The sequence below is a fragment of the Desmodus rotundus genome, chromosome 5, assembly GCF_022682495.2.
Source record: "Desmodus rotundus isolate HL8 chromosome 5, HLdesRot8A.1, whole genome shotgun sequence".
NCBI classification, from domain to species: Eukaryota; Metazoa; Chordata; class Mammalia; order Chiroptera; family Phyllostomidae; genus Desmodus; species Desmodus rotundus.
This window is the reverse complement of record NC_071391.1, coordinates 6,788,737-6,805,872: the sequence shown is the minus strand read 5'-3', so window position 1 is coordinate 6,805,872 and position 17,136 is coordinate 6,788,737. Positions and strand designations below refer to the sequence as shown.

The following is a 17,136-nucleotide window of genomic DNA, read 5'->3' as shown; positions in this document are numbered from 1 at the left end:
CGACTCGGCCGAGTTCCAGAGCGCCCAGGTGGGGCCGGGGGTGGGGGGGGAGGTGAACGCTCAGTCCCGTCTTGGATGCTGGGACGGACCTCAACGCAGAGCTGCGTGCCCATAGGGGGTCCCTGAGCGTTTTCTGTCCGGCCTAAGAGGGCAGGATCTCGGAGTCCAGGTCGCCTGCCGCCTAGGAGCTGGACGCACCGTGGACCAGCGACCGGGAGTGAGGCAAGGGTCGCTGTCTTCCGTGCTCTGGCGGCAGGTGCCTCCCGCTCACATCTCTGCTGCCAAGAACTGCCCTAAAAGTCTGATGAACGGCGTCCACTTTGTTTCGCTTGATGACTGGACATGGGGCCCCTAAGTTTTCCGCCACGTAGAGACGCGCCCAGGTCCAGCACTAGGCCCAACGAGAGGCTGCTGGAGAGAAGCTCGAGGGCTGGAGGGAGCTTCGGGGGGGAACTTCGGGCCGGGTCCCGAGGCTTCCCCCCAACTCTCTATCTCTATATCCGCGTCTGCGCGCCCAAGGAGTGCCCCGGGTAGGCAGGTCCGATTTCGGGGTCCCCTGACTCCAGACCCGCTCAATTTGCTTCCTTTCCTCGAAACATTCGTCCCCCACCCCCTGACTCCCGCGGGCGTGTGCGCCTTGTCCTCGAGTCCCCACCGAGGTGGAGACCGATGCTGCAAGCCCACAACGGCGAACAGTGGGGCTGGGCGAGTGGAGCCTAAGCCCCGTGTCTCCCCGAGACACTTCTCGGTGACACCCTCGCCCCGGCAAGTCCGTGGGTGGCCAGGGGGCTGGCGCTCACCCTTCCTGACTGCCACGTCGCGAGCACCCGAGCCTGTGCTCGCGGTCGTCCCGGCGGTACCTACGGCCCTCGGCACCTGCCGCCGCGTTGCCCCCTAGCGGCCGCCCGGCTCCGCGCCCAGACGAGCGCGGCTGGAGGCCCGGCGCCGGGGGCCGGGGTGTTTTCCTTCGCAGAAACGGGAATGATACTGCGTATTCCGCCCTCGCGCCCTGCAGTGCAGGTCTTTCTCTGGCAGAGGTGGGGAAGGGATGGTGCAGATCTAACGTTCAGAAGGAATAGGAACTGGCTGCCCTGCGCCGAGCGCTGACTCCTGGCTACCGCATCCAGAGGCTCTGCACGTGCGCTTCCTCGTTTAATCCTCACAACAGCTCATGACGTAGGCACAGCGGTGATACCCATTTCACAGACGGAAACTGAGGCCCAGAGAGGTTAGGGCCGGCCCTCTTGACTCTCTCAAAGTTTCAGGATCTTATCCTCCGCTTGGAGCCTACCTAGCTGAGAACCCTCGGGGCCGGTTACGAGAGGGAGGATGTCCTGGGGATTGGCTTGGTCAGTGTGTGCCGTCTCACTTCTTTAACCACCACATAGCCCCGACTACGTGCTGGCAACGCGTTTGAACTAACTTATTTTTCGTAATAACCCGTCGAAGTAGGGAGGATTATTATCCCTGCTGTATAGATGAAGAGATTAGGGTCCTGAGAGGTTCAGTATTCTGTCCAAGGCCGCACCGCGAGGAGGTGCCAGAGCCAGGCCAGTTGACTCCGGATCGCGGCGGCTTTTGCCCCTGTCCCAAAGGTCCCCTGAATATCAGCGTCAGTGTATTCACATCGCCGCCCCGCCTCCCCGCCCCCAGCCCCAACCCCCATAGCTGGACTGCGAGGGCGGGGCGAGTAATCAGGCTTTCTACCCGGGTCTAAGGCCCCCTCCCCGGCCCCTTGGCGCCGTCTGCCAGCCGGCCCAGCGCAGGGACTGATGAGTTGGAGCGACCTCGGAGGCCGCCTGTTTACTCTGCCCGCCGGCGCTCGCTGGATTAACAGTGCACAATCGAGTTAGGGCCCCAGCTCCGAGGCTGAGGCGGGGGAGGGGGCGGCGCTGGCGCCTGTGGGCTAGCAGTGACTCTCCCCGGGGCCGTCAGGGGAGTGCTTGAACTTGGAGCCCCCAGAGGGGTCGGAGAAGGGGCTGTGCGCAGCCAACGGCCAGCAGATGTAGCCTGTGGCTCCGGGGGCGTGGACTAACCTTCCCTGCCCTTCCTGCCCTTTCCACGGAGGACAGGAGGCTCCGAAATGGAGGGGCTGGGTGCACATTAGAAGGAGAAAACTCTTTCCTGAAGGGCGACGTCCCAAAAGGAGATGGCGCCAGTGCAGGGAGGGAGGGAGGAAGCCAGACTGGGTCTTGGTTTGGGACAGTGGGAAGCAGCCCTGCTTGGGTCTCAACCTGCCTCACTCTCGGGGTCAGTCTGTACTTCTGTGTCTTCCAGCTTGCGGACCTCTCCCACCGGCACATGCCCAGCCTGCTCTAGCGGTCCTGCCACCAACAGCTGGTGAGGTGACTCTGCAGACCACCCGGGGTGGGGGAAGACAGGGATAAAAACCCAGCCCCAACTCAGCCTTCCTTTGTTTCCTTGGCCTATAATTCAGGGTTAGGCTTCCAGAGCTTTCAATCAGCAGTCACTGTTTAACCACCACACAGTGCAGCCCATGGCATGTCCTACTTCCTCCAGACTGGTAACGCAGCCCCATCCTGAGGGAACAGTCTGGAGTCTGTGCTCAGCATTGTGCTCAGCACTGGGAAGGGAGCGGGAGAGCCCAGAAGCCATGGGGTTGATGAGCTAGTTGAAGAGATAAGATGTTCTTGGGAAAGGTACCAGGGCAGACAACAGCCCATGAACTTCTGAAATAGGAAAAAATGTGAACAGAGATAGAGGGATAGTCAGTGAGAATGGGCCGCTGTGACAGGGTGTTGGCCTGGCTGGAAAGGATGACCTGGTTCCAGAGGTGCACACCGGTGCACCAGGCTGTCTGAGTCAACCGGGAGGCCCAGTCTAGAACCTTGTGGGAGAAAAGGAGCCATTGCCTCGGTCTACGCATCTATAAACTGGGCGGGGCTAGATTCGAAGATGGACCAGATGGTCCCAAAGGACTCTCCTGTCTCTGATGTCCTTTGAAGATGGGCTAACAGGATGGGGGCAGGGCCAAGGCCAAGGGCAGGGAGGGAGAGCATATATAGAAACAGAGAGCAGGACCCTGGGGTCCTGGTGGTGCCTGCACATTGGGTCTGCGGTGGCACGTTGGCCCTTGCCCCTGCAGAGCCAGGTACAGGTCACGCAGTCCTCTCCCTCGGCCTTGGTGCTGGGGCAGTGTGTGCCTGTCTGTGCGAGTGGTGGTGGGGGAGCAAGATGCATAAGGTGTTTCACTGCACCTGTAAGGAAGCCTTGAAGGGAGCAGAGGAAAATGGCGAGGAAGGTGGGAGCACAGTGTGCGCGCGCACACAGGCGTAAGTTCTGCTGTGTGGGCTCAAGTGTAGTTATTTCTTAACTGTATCTCATAACCTTCCGCTGCCTGAGTATTGTAATAATACCTGAGAGCTTATTGAAGGATTTTGATAGGTATGATGACATCAGAGTATCAGACACAATGGTTTTCCTGCTGTAAGAGTCCCATGTTCCACCTATTGTCCATCCTCACTCTCTCTGAACCTCGGACCCTTTTTTTAAAAAAAGGTTTTATTTATTTTTAGAGAGAGGGGAAGGAAGGGAGAAAGAGAGACAAACATCAATGTGTGGTTGTCTTGCGTGTGGCCCCAACTGGAGACCTGGCCCGCAACCCAGGCATGTGCCCTGCCTGGGAATTGAACCAGGGACCCTTTGGTTCACAGGTGGGCACTCAATCCACTGAGCCACACCAGCCAGGGCTGATCTTCTTCTTCTTCTTCTTCTTCTTCTTCTTCTTCTTTTTTTTTTTTTAAATCTGTGAACTTTTCTTTTCGTTGCGTTTAGAGAGGGAGGAACGGGCATAGAGAAGGGGGAGAGAGAGGTATGATATATAGAGAGAGCGGAGTTAGAGAGACACATCGGTGTTAGAGAGACACATCTATTGGTTGCCTCCAGTATGCAGCCTGACTGGGGATTGAACCTGCAACCCTTTGGTTTACTGGACGATGCTCCCACCACCTGAGCCACACTGGCCAGGGCCACCACTGATCTTTTTATTGTTTCTGTATATTTCCATTTTTATACGCTACTGTAAATGGTATTGTCTTTTAAGTTTTGATTTCCAATAGTTTATTGCCAATATATACAAGTGCAACTCTTTTAAAGATTTTATTTATCTTTTAGACACAGGGAAAGGGAAGGAGAAAGAGAGGGAGAGAAACATTGTTGTGTGAGAGAAACATCAATCTGTTGCCTCTTGCACATTCCCCAACCAGGGACTGTTCCTCAATCCAGGTATGTGTCCCCACTGGGAATTGAACCAGCAACCTTTTGCTTTGCAGGACATGGCTCAACCACGTGAGCCAGAAATGCGATTCTTTTAAATACTGATCTTATAACTTGCAACCTGTGAAATGCGTCTTAGTTGTAGTTGCATTTGGATTTTCTACATAAGGGATCACTGGATGATTTTGGGGTCGGAGGGTTGGCTGATGTGCAGTGGCCACTGTGTTTGGGCCAGAGGGGAACAGTGGGAGGAGTTGGGCAAAGTTACTTTTAGTGAGTGAGTCCGCTAGCAACCACAGGTCCAGCAGAGGTGGCTTCTGTCCTCCCCTGACTGCCGTTTCTCTGTTCCTGCTTCGTGTGGATATCCAGGAGGTGCAGGGGCTTCCTCCTCCGCTCTCTGCCCTTTCTCAGTCCTCGGGGAGGCCTGGAGCAAGACCATCTGCTGCTCCTGCCCCGATTTCTTTTTCCATCTATAGGGTTTGTGTTGAGTTGGGTTTTTTTTACACTTGTGCTCAGCTGTCCCACTTGATATTCCAAACTGCCCACTGTTTTTGAGAGCCAAGAGTCTCAGAAAGGATTCCGGGGGAGTCAGCCTATGTGTGAGAACAGGACCCAGGAGGCCCAGGACACCAGAGGCCTGCATTCTGGTCTTGGCTCCACCAGAGTCCCACTGAATGACCCTGGGTGAGTCCTTGCTCTCCCCTGGGTCTGGCCTTCTTTTGTCAAACAAGGCTGGATCAAGGAGATGGGAGCTTCTTACAGCTCTGAGGGAGGGGAGCAGAGGGTGCAGCCCACCTTCTCTCCAGGTCCTGAGTTGTGTTGGGCAGTGGTTGGCCCTGGGTCTCTGGCAGGAAGAGGGTGACAGCGCAGGCAGCCATAGGGGCCACTCCTTAGATCAGGGGTGTCAAACTCATTTTCACCGGGGGCCACATCAGCCTTGCGGTAGCCTTCCAAGGGCTGAATGTAATTTTAGGACTGTATAAATGTAACTACTTCTTAACATAAGCGAGAGCTCGGCACTGCCGCCGGGTAGAAACAAGGTGTTGGGCCTGATGAAACAAGGTGGAGGGCCGGGTTCGGCCCACCGGCCTTTTGTTTGCCACCTGTGCCGTAGCTGAAGAGAGGCAGGGAGGGGCAGAACTTAGCGGTCATGGCCACTAATGGGCTTAGGCTGCCGCCTATGATACCCAAGGCCGTTGTCATGGCCATACCCCTTTGCCTGTGGGGAGGAGAACTTTGGTGAGGCTGGTGGGGTTTTCGGCAGCCCCAACTGTGCCTGCCACTGTTGCTTTTTCACATTCCCCACTGTAGTGCCAAGTGCTGGCATTGACCTTGGCTAAAAGGAAAGTGGGAAGCAAATGGTTTTGGAGACAGGACGTGTGGGTTCCAGCCCCCATTTGAACCTGCTGTATGATTGTCAATGAGTCCCCAACCAACCTCTCCTCTGAACTCCACACGATGTAGCCGACTTCCTGGTTGACACTTTCATTTGGATGTCTAAAAGGTCAAGGGCGAGGAACTCTTCATTTCTCCCCCCAAGTGGGCTCCTCCCCCAGGTTTCTTCATCCCAGCACAGGACGTTTCCAGCCATCCAGTCTCCCAGAACCAATTCACTGCAGGCCATTTCACTCCTTGTTATCGCGGTAGTACGGTGCTAATACTGCAGTGCCGATACCGCGCTACTGGGGTACTAATGCTGCCGGCACTAATGCTGCAGTACTGTGGTACTATTTCAGCAGGGTCCTGACCAGTCTCCCCATTTCTACCCTTTGCCGTGGGCCTCTATCCCCAGCCTATTCTGTATGACGAAGCCAAAGTGGTTTTTTAAAACCATAAGTCAGATCATATCAGGCTTAAAGCCATCCGGTGATGTCTCATTGTACTAGGATAAAGTCCGGCCTCCTTGTAAATCCCCGCGTGGTGGGTCCCTGCCTGCCTCAGTTATCTTGTGCCCATCCCTTTGTATTTTCATTAAGGCCTCAGACTTACTGCTTACCTTTGCTCTTTCCTAGTCGTCTGAGCTACTCAGTCACTCCCTCTTTCACTGCATTTTTTTTTAACCTCAGGTACAGAGGGTTGAGTGGATTATAATCCTCAGTTCATAATGATTATAATCCATCATTTGGAGTTATATGATGATGCAGTTATAATCCATCACTTGTCCTTGCAAAGCCCCCTTATTCCCTCTTTAAATTTCTTTAAAAAATGTACTGATGGTTGGGGGAGAGAGAGGGAGAGAGAGAGGGAGAGAGAGGAACATGGATTTGTTGTCCCACTTATTGATGCACTCACTGGCTGCTTCTTGCATGTGCCCTGGCCAGGGATCGGACCTGCTACCTTGGCGTACTGGGACAAGGCTCGAACGACTGAGCTATGTGGCCAGGGCCCCCTCTTAAATTTCTATAGATTAACTTGGGGAGGATGAACGTCTTTATCCTATTTCATTCTAAACCAGGGTGTGGAATGTCTCTCTGCTTACTGAAATAATTCTCATGATCTTAAAAGAGTTTCAGTAATTTCCTCCGTGAAAGTCTTTGGTGTCCTATGTTAATTTCCCAATAGGATCTAGCTTTTGGTATTATTTTGAATGGTATCTTAATTTTCAAAGTTTTTCTAGGTTATTCTCTATTTTATTGCTTTAAGTTATTACTCGTGATATGTCGGTAATTGGATTTTGTATCCAGCATCCTTGAGGAGCTCTCATAAGTTTCAATTGCTTGCTGTTTTATTGGTTTATCTAGGTAGATGATCATATTCTTTCCAAATAATGACATTTGAAACACTTCTTTTTAACATTTTTTAGAACAGTTATTTATTTATTCATTTTTAGAGAGAGGGGAAAGGAGGGAGAAAGAGAGGGAGAGAAACATCAGTGTGTGGTTGCTTCTCGCACTCCCTGTAATGGGGAACTGGCCCGCAACCCAGGCGTGTGCCCTGCCTGGGAATGGAACCGGCAACCCTTTGGTTCTCTGGCCAGTGCCTAATCCACTGAGCTACAGCAGCCAAGCTGAACATTTTTTATTTCCTTTCCTTTCCCAGCAGAGCAGTCCTGGCCAGCAGCCGCAGTGCTGTGTTAAGCAGCTGAGTCTGAGGTCGAGGAGAACGCACGTAACGTTTTCCCATTGTGTACGGTTTGTTTGGGTGCTCAGGTGCTCTGCCTGCCTCTCTGGCTTCCTGATTTCCCTTAGACGGTTGGCCTTGTTTTCCCTTACTCTTATTCCAGCTCTTTGGTATTTTAAAGGGTACTTAAAAATACTTTATACTTTTTGGGAGTTGTTTTCAGTGTTATTTTGTTATGTTCATGGAAATAGAAGTTCTTTTTCTATTTGATTTCCAGAAGTTTTTAAAATAAATGCTGGATACAAATCCTTGAAAATATCTTCTTTTACTCCTTTCACCTTATTTATAGTGAAACAGATGGGCAGAATTAAAAAAAAAATTCAAAGCAGAAAAATTTATCAGTGTTCCTTTTTTGGCTAACCCTTTTTGTGTCTTCAGAAATCATCCCCTCCTCAGCAGAAATTAACTTTTGTTCAAGGTTGAAATGTGGACTGTATTGTGTTTATTTCCCATACGAGCGAGTGGACGCCCTGGCACTATTTATTGACGAGTCCATATTTCATCCAGCCATGTGCCTCCTCTGCAGGAAGCCTTCTTCTGTGTGTGGGTCTGATTCTCGGCTTGCTGTTCTTCTCTGCTGGCCAGTTTGGTTTTTCCTGCTCCCTCATCCACTGTCTTAGTTCCTGTAATTTTAATATGATAGTATTTTTTATAATATGAGTTTATAACATGTCTTCAGTTCTGGTAGGGCCAATCCTTCTGTCTTGTTCTTTGTAAAAAAAGTACCTCAGTTATACTTGGCCCACGACACTTCCATATACATTTTAGAATTTCCTCACCAGTTTCTTGAAAATATCCATTGAGATCTTCATCAGAATTGCATTGAATTTATAAATAAATATTGGCGTCATTGACATTTTTGGGTCATCTTATGCCAATTATGAGTTGACAGATTGTGAGAGTTCCTATCCACGTACATAGTACATTTAAGTTTTCTTTAATACCTTCTAGTATAATTAAAAATATTTTCTTGATACAGGAATTCTTAAAAAGTTAAACTTCCTAATTTTTACCAGAGTGGAAAATGCAATTTATTATTTTATTTATTGACCTTGTATCCAGCCACCTTGAAAAGTTTATTATTTATAGTGATTTTTGATTTTTATATAGATAATTGTGTCCTCTGTGAAGAGTGACAGTTTGATTTTTCCTTCCTAGTCTTATTTTTGTTACGCGTTATGTTTTTAAGCTAATTTTTAAAAAATCCTCACCCTAGAATATATTTATTGATTTTAGAGAGAGCGGGAGGGTGAGAGAGAGAACATTTGGACGATTCTGCCAGCACTGAACAGCCCAGCCAGGGCTGCTGTTTGTCGTTCTCACCCTGGGCGCTGGCCGCACCCTCGCGCGCAGCGTGCAGTAGAGGAGGGCTTGGCAGGCCTGTTGCTCAGGTTCCCAGGTTTCAAAGGGATACTTCGAATGTTTCACCATTAAGAATAACATTTGCTTTGGGTTTTTGGTAGATGTTCCATATCGAGTTAAAATTCCTTTTATTACTCTTTTCTTAAAGCTAGTTTTTAATGGATGTTAATTTTTGTTAAGGATTTTTCTGCTTTTACTTCAATGATAATCTTTTAATGTGGTGATATTAGCATATGACCACCTTTGTTTTCCTGAGATTTGTTCTCCTTGGCCATAACGTATTATCATTTTTATACATCACTGGATTCATTTAAACGTATTTGTTCGGGATTTCTGTGTATGTTTATGCGTGGTGCTGGCCTGTGATCTTTGATTCCCAGCTGTCCCCCTTTGGTTTCAGTGTCAACTGTCCTCCTACAATGAATTTGAGGGAATTCCCTCTTTCTCTCTCTTTTTTTGGAGAAGAATTTGTAGAATACTGGAAGATTTGTTTCTCAAAAATGTGGCTGAACTCACTTGTATTATTATTTTTAAAAGATTTTATCTATTTGTTTTTAAAGAGAGGGGAAGGGAGGGAGAAAAAGAGGGAGAAACATCAATGTGTGGTTGCCTCTCATGTGCCCCAGCCCTGGGGACCTGGCCCACAACCCAGGCATGTGCCCTGACTGGGAATCGAATTGGTGACCCTTTGGTTCACAGGCCTTCACTCAATCCATTGAGCTACCCCAGCCAGGGCCCTTTATATATGTTTGATTGTTGTTACCAGGGATTTGTCCATTTCATTGGTATTCTCTTTCTTTTTTTTTAAGAAAGATTTTGTTTACTTTTCAGACAGAGAGGAAAGGAGGGAGAAAGAGAGAGAATAACATCGATGTGTGAGAGAAGCATCAGTGGGCTGCCTCTCAGAGGTCCCTTAGTGGGGACCTGGTTTTCAGCCCAGGCATGTACTCTGACCAGGAATTGAACTGGTGACCTCTTGGTTTGTAGTTCAGCATTCAACCGCTGAGCCACACCAGCCAGGGCTCATTGATATTTTCAAAGATCAACCTTTTGTTTTGTCGACTCTCTCTTGTATACCTTTGTTTTCTATTTAATTTATTTCTGGTATTATTATTATTATTATTATTATTATTATTATCATCATCTATGTTTTACCGGCAAGGTGATAACTGAGCATTTGGACCAGTTACCTTACATACCAGAGCCATATTCTAAAACATAGTATGTTTTTTGGTTTTAGAGTTTATTCTGACTCCTACTAGCATATCTGCCTAACTTTCTTGTGGTTAATACTTTCCTGGTATATCTTTTCCCGTTTTTCCACATTTAACATTTTCCCGTGCTAACAGTTTAGATGGGTCTCCTGTAAACATCATGAACTAAATTAAAAGAAATCAACTGGGAGTATCTCTGCCTCTTAACTGGTAGCTTTAACCCCTTTACCTTTCTGTGGTGACTGATATATTTGGAGTTACTGATACCATCTCATCTTTTGTCTTCAACTCATCCTAATTTCTCTGTGTTTTTGTCCTTTCTTGTCTTACAAAATAACCGATTGACCTTGTGCCTTTTTTCCTGGAAAGCTTTGGGCTCTAGGGCCTCATTGTCCTGTCCCAGGATGCCTCCCCCCAACTCCACTCACCGCGTTACTGCGGGGTACAGCTCTCCTGTGTACATAATGAGGCAGTTCAAGGAGCCAAACACACAGCCTTTCCCTAACACAGCTGTTGTGATGTGGAGACACTGGTCTGGAAGGGAATCAAGTTGACCACAGGGTGCTGGGAAAAGTTGGGAGGCACTTTGGGTCTTTGCTACCCTTCTAGGTAGCTGGCTTGAGCCAGATGGGGGTCTGGGTTTGGGAAAGGACCAGGGCAGGGGCAGGAATGGGGCACGTGCTTACCCTGGGGTATCGCCGCACGGGCCAGAATGCAGATCCCTGACAGCAGCAAGGAGGCCATTTGGGCAGGCCTGCGGCCCAGTGACGTGTTGGCCAAGAGGCCCAGGAAGTGCAATAAGATGTCTGCACTTGTGAAGAGCACCTGCCTAAGGTGCGTGTTGATCCCAAAACTTCGCAGACTCATGATGAAGCCAAGGTAGCTGAGGTTGAGTGCGGACCTGGGGCAGAAGCAGAGGGGACATGCTTTGGGTAACAGCCGTGCCGCATCTACTTGGCAGTTGCAGCTGGCACACTGCTCTCACATCTGTTCTTTCCTTTAGTACTTATGTCAGCTCTGTGAGTGGGTTTTTCCCCTTTTGAATGCACATAAAAGTCTTCCCTTAATTCTAAAAGGCAGCATTAATTACCTACCATATATTAGACTATATGTTTAAATTACCTAGGAGAAAATAATGTTTTTTAACTTTGCAATAGGTCCTCCCTCTCTCCCCTGACCCCCACTCCCTGTCTTAAGAGACTGGCTTTGATCAGTTTGTTGTGCTGGGAGGGGTTGTTTGTGAGAGACCTCACCTCCTAGGGCTTCTCAAGTAGCAGCTGATGAATTCTAAGAAAAAAAGGATTCATTTTTTTTTGTTTTGTTGAGTGTCGTATGTAAATTTACAGCTAGAGATGCACTCTTAGGAGATTTAAGAGGTTGGAGGAAGTGTTAGGAGAGAGACGGGGAAGAATCCATGGCAGTGAACCATCAATTTGAGGGATTTGATGGAGTTGAGGGAGAACAGAAATGCCTCTAAGCTTTTGGCTGTGAGGTGTGTGATGTGAGCAGCATTTCCGTCTCCCCATGGAGTCTTCGTGAAATCAGCACTGTTTAGCGACGTGTTGTGGGGCAGCGTGGATCCTTCGAGGTGTGGGTAAGTGTCGTGTCCTGCCTCAAGGCTGGTGAAGGGCACAATGAGAGGCTGTCCACAGAAGACAACCTTCTATGAGCCACACTAGAATTAAGAATTAAACAGAGTAGTATTGGCACCAGAATAGGCAGAGAAGTCAGTGGGACTGAATAGTTCAGAAATGGTATGTGATAAGGGTGATGGTTCCCATCGACCAGGAAAGGATGGACCATTCGTTAAATGCGTTGGTATAATTAACTAATCTAGAAAAAGATAGACAGACTACTTCCTCCTTTATGCTCAACTATATGTCAAATGAATTGTCTTAAAATATAAAAGCCAAAACAAATATGAACATGCTTGAAGAAAATCTAGGTGAATGGTTTTGTACTAAGGATATAATCTGAAACAAGCTGGATTTTTTAAAAAGGTAGATGTGTTTATACAAAGCAACAAAATGTCTCTATTTTTAAAAAGTGATAAGTCTAAAGACAGATTTTAAAATGCAAAAAAATATTGACCACATGTGATAATAGGTTAGTATCTTTAATGTAAAAGAGGGTCCTTACAAGTCAATAAAAAGAAAAAAAATGGGCAAGGGATATGAATAGGAAGTTTATAAGAAATAGGTCAAAATCATATGAAGAAAATGTTCAAGTTCCTCCAAAATAAAATAAATGTGAATTGAAAAAGAAGATACTATTTTCTGCTTCTCAGAGCAATAGTACTCAGTGTTGATGAGGGTCACTTTTGTAAAACATTTCTTTACTGGAGAGAAGGTTGGTGTGTAGACAAAGCTGAGTCTATTTTAAAACTAACGCCCCTGAACCCTTAGCCCCTCCCATTTTCCCCTTGGGCGGACTCTGGAATGTGCAGAGGCTGTGGGTTAATCACACACGACCATTAACTCTCCCCTCATGGTTTAGCCCATCCTCTGGGATAAGGAGACTCAGGATTATTTACCTTTTAACTCACCCTGGCGCTGGAGCCTCCGGTTTCTGCCCGCCCTGCCCCTTTCCCCTCGACCATCTCTGCATTCCTTGGAGAGCGTGAATCACGAGATTATAGGGTCGGCCGTGGGGGGTCTGCGTTTATTGATTTGGGACGATGTCCATGAACTATATTAAGAACAAATGGCTGTGATTCTGCTGCATTTTTGCAGCTACACATGATGTGAATTGCTGTGTGTGTGTGTGTGTGTTTCAGGTATGTGAAAACAGTAAAAGTCTGGGTGAACCTCTACCAGCATGTTAACAGTGATTATTTCTGAAATATAGGATTAGAAAAATCATTACAATTTTGTTCTGTTTGCTTATTCTGGCTGCCTGATTACTGGACCCACATGGATTTCCTGTAAGTTTTCCCACAGAGATATCGACAAGTGAGATCATGGCCGTGCCTTTGTCAGCTGCAAATGACCCTGTTGCCAGGGACATATTGCGCAGTATTTGGGAAGACCTGGTGGCACCCAGACTCCAGGATGGGACCTGCCAGCAGACCCACTCAAAAGACCCTCTCTGCTGGCACAGCAAGCTAAGCAGCCGCTGGGAAAGCCCATGTGAGGGTCTGAGGACAGTGTCCGGAGTCCAAGGGCAGCCTCCGGCCCAGCCGACAGCCAGCAAGATGCCAGGGCCCTCGGTCCTACACCCACAAGGAAGTGAATTCAGGCAGCAACCTGGCTGAGTTTAGAAGTGAATTCTTCTCAAAAAAAAAAAAAAAAAAGTGGATTCTTCTCAAGTCAGGCCTTCAAATGTAGCTCACCTGACACGTTGGTTTCAGCCTGGAGAGGCGCTAAGTATGTGGTAATGTGTTACGTGGCCATCGAAGACATCTTCAGGGAAAAGCGAATGCCTGTCATGCAGCTCTTAGGGCCGGAAGCTCAGGGCTCCTGGGGGTAGCTGAGCCCAGGGGTCTTGGAAGGGAAAGGAAGCTCTTGGCCATTTGAGGGGCAGCTGGGCTTTCTCTAGAGAGGCAGGGAGCCCTCTGAGCCTCCAGAGTGCCTGTGTATTTTGCCACTTGCTGTGGGACACCTCCCCAGCCAGCCTCTTACCTTCCCAGTCTGCCCTGTTTTCTCAGTCTGCTTCTGTCCCTCAGTTTGTCTGTCTCCTACCTGACTGAGGATGGACCTACCGCAGTGGCACGAGGCAGAAGAGGAGGTGGCGAACGGCAGGGGAGTGTAGCAGCTGCAACATCGAGGGCTGGGCTGCGTTCGTCCGGCTTTTCCGCAGGTGCATCTGAGGCAGCTGCTTGGATAGCTAGGGCTTAGGCCTGTTTCCCGAGCAGCTCCTCCTCCCAGCCCCTGTCCTGGGAAGCACAGGTTCTAGGGTGAGAGTCAGGGCAGGCAGAGAGCCCTGGTGGGGTGTCACACGAGGTCCCAGGGTTCTCACCTCCATACTCAGCTTGGCTCCCTTTTCCTGCTTTCCATTGATCTGGGCCACTCTCCATAGGGCCCTCAGGGAGAGGTCTAGCCTCCCTGAGGAGGAACCAGAGGGCTGACTCAGTGAAGGACCTGTGGGTGGAGGGCAGGGGTGGGGATGACTTCAGCCTGGATTGATAGAATTGTGGCTGTCTGGGAAGGGCGCAGAGCAGAGAAGGAAGACACCTTGGAGGGATGGAAAGAATTCTGGGCTGGGAGTTAGAACCTCTGGGTTCTACTCCAAGGGTTGCCATTGTCTTCATGGGAGACCCGGGATGACAAGTCCTACCTTCTCTGGCCACGGTGTTCCCCATCTGCCAAACTGAGCCTTGGTTCTTTTTGCTTTGACCTGTTTTGGTACTAGGAAGGTAGTTAGGGGATGGTCTAGGATCCTCTGCCCACCTGTGACTTACTGTGAACCCTCTGCTCTGCCCCCAGGCCCCATGCACCTGGAGTAGATCAAGGCGACAAAGAAGGGCAGAGAGACCAATAGCTGCAGGTGGCACCAGCAGGGCACAGCATAAACCATGCTGGCCAGGGAGAACTGGCAGAGGCTGCAGAATAACCCGAATAAGAAGCTCAGAACTGGGCAGGTGTGGATGGGCAGCCACTCCAAGCCTGGGGAGAAGAGCAGAGGTCAGGCCAAAGTCAGGGGTGTGTGAGTAGATGTGGATGTGAGGTTAGTAGTCATTGCCAGGTGGACAGGATCTCACATCAGAGCAGAAGGGCTCCTCTTTCAAGCTCAGTCCTTCTCTGCATCTCTGCTCCCCATCCCCCCTGCCCAGGGTAAGGCAAGGGTGGTTTGATCACCAGCGATGTGCAGCGTGTGTGTGGAGCAAGGAGCAAGCTGGAGGACTCTGAATTCCCAGGTGGGCTCCTATTTCACAGAATCCAGCTCCAACATTCATATTGCCTGGCTTCTCCCAAACATCCTTTGCTCTGCCTATGGCCACTCCACCTGCACTTCCTTCAACTCACTTTAATCCAACAAACATTTAGGGTTGGCAACTCTGTGCCACACCCTTTGCTTGGCCTGGGGAATAAAGCCACCTGAGTCCTGCCCTTAGGCTACCCCGCACCACTGTCATTGTCTCCAATGGGTCCTACTTTCTGGCCTCTGGGCCTTGTATAATCTCTTCTTTTTGTTTGGAACTCTACCCCAGATTTTTACCTCTCTCTCTCTCTGCCTCCCTTATCATTCATTTCTGAGCTTAGGTGTCACTTTTGGGGAGGTTTCCTGGCTCCCCAAGTCCCAACTGAACACCCCACTCCTGAAGCCCCACATCATCTCGGATACTCTCACCCCAGCCTTTAGCACATCGGTCTGTAACCCCTTGGCAGTCTCCCCAGTACACTGCCAACCCTGGGTTCACAGGTCGTGTCCACTAGTTCACTTCTGTGTCCCCAGCGCGGCGTCTGACACAAACTAGGTGCCTCTTAAAACTGCGTTAAATAAATGAATGATGGATGACGCAGATCTCGGCCCGCAAGATCTGCTGTTGAGGTTTCAGTATTCCAATACACATACACACGGACTACAGAGGTCCTATGGGGGAAAAGGGACGGCGCGGCCACTCTCACAGAGGAGAGCACTTCTTAGTGCCTCGGCCACACCCTCAAGGGGGGAGGGCCAAGAGCCTTGCGGTGACCAGTCTTTATAGGTTTTTGAGGCCCTTAACATCAAAGAAGATCCTCTTTACTATACAAAGGTTTGTTTTGGGTGGTTATCTTTGCAGACACAGGAGAGAATGTCACTGAATACATCAAAGGAGGACATTTGCAATGTAAATGGTTGAAAGGGCTTTGTCCCATACCTGGAGGGTCTAGCCCAGATTCTGGGAAGATAAAGATACTCAGTAAACATTTGCTTCCTCAATTCAGGGTGAGGGAGTTTTTTAGCAAGAGCAAGTCTCATAGCAGTCTGGGTACAATGCAGGCCTGATTTCCCACTGGAGAACTTATCCATGGACGTGGGTCCTGCCCGCCAACCTCGCTCCCCACTGGTTTTCCAAGTGGGGGCCGAGCCACATTTCCCATGCTTGGAACAGTTCCCCACAGATGGATTAAAGGCTCCCAGTTTGACCTCTCTGTGTAACACCCCCCCAATCTCTATCAAATGTGTATCAGTTCATCCTTTCAGTGATCCCTAAATATCTGGGAGGCATTCCAGCTTCCAAAGATCAGAGCCACCAAAGAGGTCATCATCTTCATTTCTTTCTGCCCTGGGCCCTGCCTACCCCAAGGGAGGCCTTGGTAGGGAGGGATGCTGGGACAGGTGGACTCAGCTTTGTACTCAGGGAAGGAGCTGAGGTCTGAATTGGTCTGGCCCCCTGGTCCACTGAACCTCTGTGATTCAAGCGTCCCCATGAGCCCAGCCCTCCCAGGGCCCCTCTCACTAAGTGTCAGGGAGTTGGTGGTGATGCCACTCATAGCCACACTTGAAAGGAAGCGGCGAGCGCAGTAGGCTGTGAAGTTGGGTGTGAAGGCAGTGCAGGCCCCTGACACCGCTAACTGCAGGCAGCTCCAGGTCAGCACCTTCCGGCGGCCTACCCTGTGGGGAGAGGGGAAACCTGGGTTCAAAGAGCACATTGCTTCCTCCCTGCCCAGTGTCCTTGGCTGTCTCACCCTTGGTGCCCCAGGCCATCTAATAGTTGTTTTGCAAGGCTGCCCATGTGTGACCTTGAGGTAGGTGCTGAGATGGGAGGTGGGGGATAATAAGGCAAGGGCTGGCACCTGGGTGCCCTTGAGTAATTAGGCCCAGGCTTGGGCTGCCGCTGTCCAGGGTCCTGACACATCAGCGCACTGATGGAGGGGCGCACACACCCTCCTCAGATTCACAGGGGTGTGTGGAAACTACTCAGACGCCTGAATCCGACTCAAGGCCTGTTGACTGTCTGGAAGGTAAGCTAGAAAGAGGATTTGTAGCAAGCTCCTAAGATTTGGGAGCTGCTGCTCCGGGGTGTGGTGGAGTTTTTGATGGTTGGTTTATGATGATTCTTGACAGACCTCTGCTAGGAGACAGTCTTTTGCAATTTTAAAAATATTTTTAAAAATATTTTATTTTTTAAAAGATTTTATTGATTTACTTTTAGAGAGAGGGGAAGAGAGGGAGAAACAGAAGGAGAGAAACATCAACGTGTGGTTGCCTCTCACATGGCCCCCACTGGGGACCTGGCCTGCAACCCAGGCATGTGCCCTGACTGGGAATTGAACTGGTG

General features: G+C 49.6%; 1 protein-coding gene across 1 annotated transcript in view; it reads right to left on the bottom strand.

The window, feature by feature from the left end:
* The window catches only part of LOC112317379 (solute carrier family 22 member 6-like), a 33,247-nt gene that overhangs the window by 8,518 nt on the left and 7,593 nt on the right, over positions 1-17,136 (bottom strand). Inside the window, 7 exon segments of the mRNA XM_071221359.1 lie at positions 5,448-5,572; positions 10,619-10,833; positions 13,633-13,745; positions 13,890-13,986; positions 13,988-14,011; positions 14,368-14,536; positions 16,315-16,469. Coding sequence (XP_071077460.1) covers positions 5,448-5,572; positions 10,619-10,833; positions 13,633-13,745; positions 13,890-13,986; positions 13,988-14,011; positions 14,368-14,536; positions 16,315-16,469 — 898 coding nt within the window.